We start from the raw sequence: 7,984 nt of genomic DNA, 5'->3' as shown, positions 1-7,984 counted from the left end.
TAAGGAGAAGCAACATATTTGAAAATTGTCAAGCACTGATGGGTATGTGCTAGGTAGCTCATGTTTATCCAGCACTGAAGAGCTTAAAACACAGTCCCAAAAGCAGCCACCTGCTACAAATTAAAGCCACTATGTCTCCACTCCTCAAAACTTTGGTGCTAGTACAGTAGAAGCAATGACAGACTGACAGAATTCATGTAGGTATGAAAGGAATAGATCCCTCTCAATGTTCCTCTAGGAAAGGCTGGTCTGTGGTTAATGATCAGATGCGGATCTTTCAGAGGAAACTCCAATAGAGAATTTCATCTCAATGAATCTGAAAGACAATAAAAATCAGAAAGCTTATTTAATTAAATGCAGGAAGGAGGATTGTTTAATAGAATAATCTGAATTTTTATCAATTTCATCTTACCTTCATATTCAAGAAAATAAGTTAGAAGAAGCAGTTAATAGGGATGACAGATAGTGGGCTTTGAGTGAGGTAGATCTTAGGACAGAAAATACTACTTACCCCAATTGCAATATAATATATAATACTAATATTTTTTCCCTTTAGAGTCACCCCAAATTAGCTGTGAGAACAAAGAGATATACCTTTCTCTTGAGTAAGTAAGTTTATCTCAGATGGCCCAGCCCATGGTCAGAAGAAGGAAAATGTGGTTTTGCTTTTTTTTTTTTTTTTTTAATTAGGGATCAGCTTTCGTGATTGAGGAAATGTGAGGGGAAAATGGTTGGAATGTATTACAAATCTAGAAGTGGTTGTAAAGAGACATTTGAATGTTGAAAATTGAATTGTATCTAACCTGGTAAAGTAATAATTATGAATGTATTTGGGTAACATAAAAATATGTTGAGTTAAATGAATGTCTTGAAATTGTTGATTAATAGCAATGAGACATAGTTATGAATATATGAGAGATGGTGATTAGAAACGTCCTGCAAAAGATTACCCGATCTCATGACCTTGCTATATATTCAGTCAAGGAGTGGGTACAGTCTCAAAAGTGTGGGGAGAAATACAGAACTTACTCCATCTATGACAAATAATGGGAAAATGAAGTTTTATTTGAATATAATAGTTTGAGATATCGAGATTATGTGTGTGAATGCAAGAATAACAAAACAAGCAAACAAAAAAACAAAGATTCCCTAGATATATTTGAGACTAAGGGGATAAACAGTATTTAAAGAGAGAAATAAATTTTTCTAAATATAAAAATTGGACAAAAACTTGGGTTAAAAATGAAAAGATAGGAAAAGGAAACAAAAGAAGAATTTTACAATTTGACTGGAAAAAACCCATGAGAATTATCATTACTGGTATTATAAATGGAATAACAGCATACATCTCTATGGATCTTATTTATGCTATAATTAGAAAGTCAGTCTAACATTATCAGTTCATATTTAAAAACATTTTATTCACCACATTAACTTTCATTTTTATTTGATATATTTTTCACTCTGCATTTCACATCAGATCTCCTGGAATCACAGCATGTAGGCTTCAGAAAGAAACTAAGAAATCATAAGGATCCAAACTCACACACTAATCCAATTTGAAATGAAGAAAATGCAGTCAAGAACTGTAAATCCACAGAAAGAAAACGTGAAAATCACAGAAACCAACCTTACTTCAGTGGAGGGCTTTGTTCTCTTGGGCTTTTCTGATATTCCCACATTGCACTGGTTTCTCTTCGGAACATTCTTAGTCATCTACCTGATTATCCTGCTGGGGAATGGCATCATCATTCTAATAACGAGGGTAGAGCCCACTCTGAAGACTCCCATGTACTTTTTTATCAGTAATTTTTCTTTCCTGGAAATCTGTTATATGTCCATCACACTTCCCAGAATGCTTATAGATCTTTGGACCCAGAAGGGAAATATTTCTTTTTTTTTTTTGCCTGTGCTACACAAATGTGCTTTTTCCTCATACTGGGAGCCACAGAATGTTTCCTTCTGGCGGTGATGGCCTATGACCGCTATGTGGCCATTTATAACCCTCTGCACTACCCTCTAGTCATGAGCCATAAGATCTGTGTCCGGCTGGTAGTTGGTTGCTGGGTCATTGCAATTCCATTTCATGTAGGGCAGACCTGCCAGATTTTCTCTCTGCCCTTCTGTGATTCAAACCAAATTCACCACTTCTTCTGTGACATTCCTCCAATGCTCAAGCTGGCCTGTGGGGACATCTTTGTGAATGAGATGATGGTTTATGTATTTGCTCTACTATTTGTCACTGTTCCTTTTATGTTGATCCTTGGGTCCTACAGCAGAATGATCTCAACCATCCTGAAGTTGCCATCAAACACTAGGAGGGCCAAAGCCTTTTCCACTTGCTCGTCTCACCTTATACTTGTACTTTTATTCTATGGATCAGCCAGTATTACCTATTTAAACAGCAAATCCAATCAGTATGAAGGAACAGACAAGCTGCTCTCTCTTTTCTACACCATTTTGACCCCGATGTTCAATGCAGTGATATACAGTCTGCGCAACAAAGACGTTACAGAGGCATTAAGAAAATTTCTTCTCAAATTGTTAACATTGTGAGAAAATTAATGTAACAAATATTAATGCCTTATATGACTAATTTTATACATACTTAATTTGAAACTAATTAAATCTTGCCCTAATTTATAAAAAAACTAATAATGTAATTCATCTTTAATGAACCTTATTTTCTCAGAGTTATGACATTTGTATTAATTAATTACCAATGCTATACTTTTAAAATAAGATTTTTCTCCTCACTGTAAACTAGTAAATAGAAGAGTGTGACTAAATAAGGTGATATGACATATAGTATTTTCTAAGTTGATGGCTTCCACACTCTACATTAGCATCCACCACTAAAACAAAATATGATAGATCTACAGATATTACTTAACAATTATCTCATAGGAATAGATGTGTGTATAAAGATACAAACAAGAATGACTAGCACTTATAAGTTTATAACATAATGTTTATTGCAGTACTATTTTCTTAAAAATGTCAAAAAATGGAGGTTTATATTGAGAAATATTTTAATAAACATGATACATATATGTAATACATTTATGTAATTGTGCAAATAAGTGATCATATTACACACATATAGTAATGGCCTCAAAAATTGTTACTTCTTGTACCCCTGTCTTTTTTCTTTTTCTTTCACACACTGACTGTTGGTTAGAGTGTGTGATTTAGCCTTGGCCAAAGTGACTAGCAAACATGAATAGCATTTGGTCATTAGGGATTATTTTCTTAAACAATGGAAATCTTTTCACTTCTATGTCAAGAAGCCCAGGCAAGTTGGGATGGTGGTGCAGGCCTGTAATCCCAGTAGCTCCAGAGGCTAAGGCAGAAGGACTGCGAGTTCAAAGCCAGCCTCAGCAAAAGGAGGTACTAAGCAACTCAATGAGACCCTGTCTCTAAGTAAAATACAAAACAGGGCTAGGGATGTGGCTCCATGGGCCAGTGCCCCTGAGTTCAAACCCTTGAACCAAAAGAAAAAAAAAAAAAGAAGCCCAGACAAGACTGCAAGACAATAAGAAATCATATAAAAGAGGTTACATTTGGGGGCTGGAGTTGTGGCTCAGCGGCCTTAGGTTCTATACTCAGCACCACATGAAAATAAACAAATAAAGGTATTGTGTCCAACTACAACTAAAAAATAAACATTAGAAAAAGAAGATAGGCATTAAACAGGTAGTTATCAAATAAAAAACAAAAATTATTGAGGAAGAACTTTTTTTTTTTTTTGTACCAGGGATTGAACTCAGGGGTACTCAATCACTGAGCTACATCTCCAACCCTATTTTGTATTTTATTTAGAGACAGGGTCTCACTGAGTTGCTTAGCACCTTGCTGTTGCTGAGGCTGGTTTTGAACTTGTGATTCTCCTGTCTCAACCTCCTAAGCAGCTGGGAATACAGGGGTGTGCCACAATTTAATGGTGCATCTATATCCTCTACAATAAACAGTACAATTAAAATGATGAGATTTACATCTTTAAAGATTCTCCCTGAGTTCTATGTATAGAATTACTTACAGTGAGACAAAGTTACTAGAATAATCCTGGAAATGAAAGGATTGATTTAAATAAGGAGTTAGATTAGATTTAACTCAGAATGTAGGCATAGAGATGAGAAGGAACAACATATTAAGAAGGCTTGGGAGAAGTGATAGATGTGCTTCATGGAGTCTGGATTTGTGCAAGCCCTAGAGATCTTATCCCAGAAACAAGCAACACTGTAAACAAACTCTACTCTGAACCTAACCCACCCGCACAAAAACAATATTACCAAGAAGTTAGAAGTGATTCATATCATTCATGTAAGTGTTTCAGAGAGCATTTTGTAGTAAGGAATTGTTGTTACAGAATAGCTAGGTATGATTCCTTTGGGATAAGCTTCCATGAGAAACTTCATCCCAGTGAATTATGAATACACACAAAATAAATCTTATTTACAAGATGTAGAAAAGAAGACTAATTAATAATAAGATAATAGAAATTTGTGGCAACTATTTCTGACCTCCTGATTAAAATAAGATAATAAGCAAATAGAAATGGCAGGTGGTGTAAAATAGTTGACACAAACTAAATCAATGAGAAGGGATGGATGATCTCTAATTTCTTTACCACTTTTATAGAAATATCTCACCACATTATAGTCTGTGGATCAAAGATTTCATGATAACATTGAGGAAAGTGCTAAGTTATTTACATGAGTAAAAAAGTTGAAAACATAAATAACTGGCTATATTGATTGTCATACAGACATAACAGCTCCAAATAGTTTTGTTCCTAAATTCCTAAATAATGATAATTATGTGTATGATAACCACATATTATTTCAAGAGACACTTGTTAAGATAGTGGCTTCTTTATAATCAAAGTTCAGCTTAGCTCAATTAAAGTAATCTAATTTTGAAGATCAATCTTTCATGGAGAAAAATGAAAGACAAATGAAGGAGTTGTAGAACCATTTATTAAGGTCACACTCTCTCATTATCATTCTTTTTAGTCATTCAGAAGTGTTTTCTGGTATTTTGAGACAATGTGGTAGGATTTAGACAGTTGAAAAACTGACAGTAGCTGAGGCAGTAGATGTAGAGAAATCTTGAGGATTTCTTTGAGGTTTTTTTTTTGGGAGGGAGTGGGATGCTTTTCTCTCTTGTTGCTAATCCATGTCCCTCTAAGACTAAATTAAGACTAAATATATTCATGAAATTCTCTATTTTCCCAGATCTCACCATCATCTGATAACACTATTTTTCCCTCCTTATAGCCTCTGGTATTACTGTAGTAATTTCTACATACAATTTCAAATATCTGGTGTTTTACCTACTCTCTTCATGTCAATGTACTGTCAGTTTGATGGTTTCCACTCAGTAGATATGTCCAACCAGGACCTATATATATGGTTTACTTTGAAAAGTGTGTGCAGATGTAATTAAAGTATGAATTTTTAAAAGAGGTTATCCTGAATTATGGTTGGACCTAAATCCTTTGACAGGAGTCCTTAGAAGATAAGTTTAGATATAAAACCTACAGACAAAAGACAAAATTATGGCAAATGGTAACAGAGATTGAAGCTACAGAGACACAAGTCAAAGAACACCAGTGGCCACCAAGAGCAAAAGGAGGCCTGAAATTATTCTTCCCAAATGGTCTTTTGTGTTAGGTGGTACAATGTGGTAATGTGTCACCATAACCCTAAAATCTCATATACATGAACTAGTCATTTCATTAAAGTGATTTTGTTGGAACTTGAATCATCAAGGATGACTTCTACTTTCTTCCAGTTCCCAGTATATATGCTATTCCCCATCTCTGGTGTATATCTTTTGGGAAAGTAACTAAGCTTTTTAATTTATTTTAAAGAAAAATCAAAACAGTTTACAAACAGCGCCTAGGATACTTCATCTTATAGAAATACAAATGTTTGTACAATTTCAAATATTGTTTGTGGAAGGATGTCTATTATACATTTGTATAGTACAGAAAAATAAAAGCAAAGAGTGCTCTTAGTTCTAACAGATTAACTCACTTGAGTACTTTGCCCCATGCATACTTGGCTGTTCTAGTCAACATTTTAAAGAAATTCTAAGCTTGTGTTGAAATGTAAAAAAAATGTAGGAATAAAATATAATTAAAAAAACAAAGTAAGATAAAAATGTATACTTTCAGGTAATATTTTATACATGCTGTAATTACTGGAAGTGTATGCATATTAGCAGTCTCTGAGAGAATGTGGAATAAAAGGACATATTGACTTTCCTGAATGAAAATAATTTAGGTATTTTCTGATTTAGTCTTTATATTTTTATGCATAGTTAACATTTACTATAATGGTCATATAATAGGCATACCCTCAAAATAATTCATGTTTGTTTAAAAAGAATAAAATAATAAAAAAAATGCTTTTGTACATTCATTATAATTACAACTAAAATGCCTTTAAAATAGTATTTATTATCTAGCAGATAAATAGCAATATTAGCCAAACCATCTTTGAGTCATAAAACAGTTATTATTTATGACATGAAAAAATATATAAACTAACAGTAATTTCTCTATTTCTTTCTCTTCCTGTATCTCATCTTTTCTTTCTTTGCACTGAAATTTAACCTAAAGGTACTTTACCGCTGAGCTATATCCTCAGTCCTTTTTATCTTTTATTCTGAGACTGGGTCTTACTAAGTTGATGAGGATCCCCCTATATTTACCAGGCTGTTCTGGAATTTACAATCCTCTTGCTTTAGCATCTAGCGTCACTGGGATTACAGCTCTGTGATACTGCATCTGGTTATATATATTTTTTTCTTTCATCATTTCTTAAAAAAAATGAAGTGAAAGGTAACAATAGTAATCAAGAGATAGACAAATTTAAGATGATAAAATTAGGCATAAAGAGTGAAATCATTTTATTCAGGCTCACTAGCACATATGTCCAAATCTATCTTGCTCAAGAATGGCCTTATCCATTCTCGCATGATGATTTAATTTTTCATTTAGAGTGTTAATGGAAATGGAAATTGTGGGAATAAAAGCACAATTGGATTATCTTCTACATTTTCCTGCTTGAAAAGTTGCTTAGCAAAGTCTACATAAATATTTACACTGTGTGAATGAACAAAAGCTAACATTCAGGAACAAAAAGACTCCAATTTCCACTGAAATCTGAACATTTGGATGATTCATCAATTAAAAAGAAATGAAGAATATGTAACCTGAGTGACTTTTTTGTTTGCTAGGATTTTTAAACTTCATTCTGTTTTTAAATTTATTTCTCCTTTATGTTATATTACCTATTCATACTCTTTGTTACATAGTCATATGGAATGCATCCTTCAGGTGCTTCTCTTATTCTGTACATAAGCATCATCTCATTGTCAAAATTCTCTAAAAAGTCACAAATTTAGGCGATAATTTCAGAGGAGAGAATATTTAGAACACTGACAGATGGCAATTGTGGTTATAACATAGTGGACATGCAGTGGAACAATAGAAGAAAGGTTCGACATTTGGCTTTTTAAGAATTTTCAAGTGCTTCTTCCCATTTTTATTGCTACCTAGCAAATCAAATGCACAGGTGTAGTTTAAAATAACATCACTCTGTTATGTCTCAAAAATGTCAGAATTTCAATAACTGCTACAAAAAGTAACTCTGAAATTTATTTGGACAAATAAGATACATGGAATATACAAAGTGACCCTTTCCAAAAAAGAGAATCAGGAGGACTCTCAATATCAGACTTCTATATGCTATAGAGCTATAGTAATAAGAATAGCATGGTATTGGCACCAAAACAGTCAAGAAGGCCAATGGAATAGAATAGAAGACACAGAGACAAATCCACATAAATAAAATTATCTGATACCTTTTTTTTTGCCCAAAAATATGCCAAAATGGAGAAAAAATAGCCTATTTAAGAAGAAATGCTAGAAAAAAATGGAAATCTGAAAATCCACACATAGAAGAATAAACTT

The 7,984-nt window shown here is 33.4% G+C and overlaps 1 protein-coding gene across 1 annotated transcript; it reads left to right on the top strand.

The window, feature by feature from the left end:
- The first annotated feature begins 1,573 nt into the window (after positions 1–1,573).
- LOC107135830 (olfactory receptor 10AG1-like) lies at positions 1,574–2,556 on the top strand. The gene is given in 2 exon segments (XM_015477928.2): positions 1,574–1,897; positions 1,900–2,556. Coding segments are annotated over 2 exon segments (981 nt in total).
- Positions 2,557–7,984: the final 5,428 nt, after the last annotated feature.

This window comes from Marmota marmota, unplaced genomic scaffold (genome assembly GCF_001458135.2).
Source record: "Marmota marmota marmota unplaced genomic scaffold, marMar, whole genome shotgun sequence".
In the NCBI taxonomy this organism is placed as follows: Eukaryota; Metazoa; Chordata; class Mammalia; order Rodentia; family Sciuridae; genus Marmota; species Marmota marmota.
This window is presented reverse-complemented; position numbering and strand designations above follow the sequence as displayed.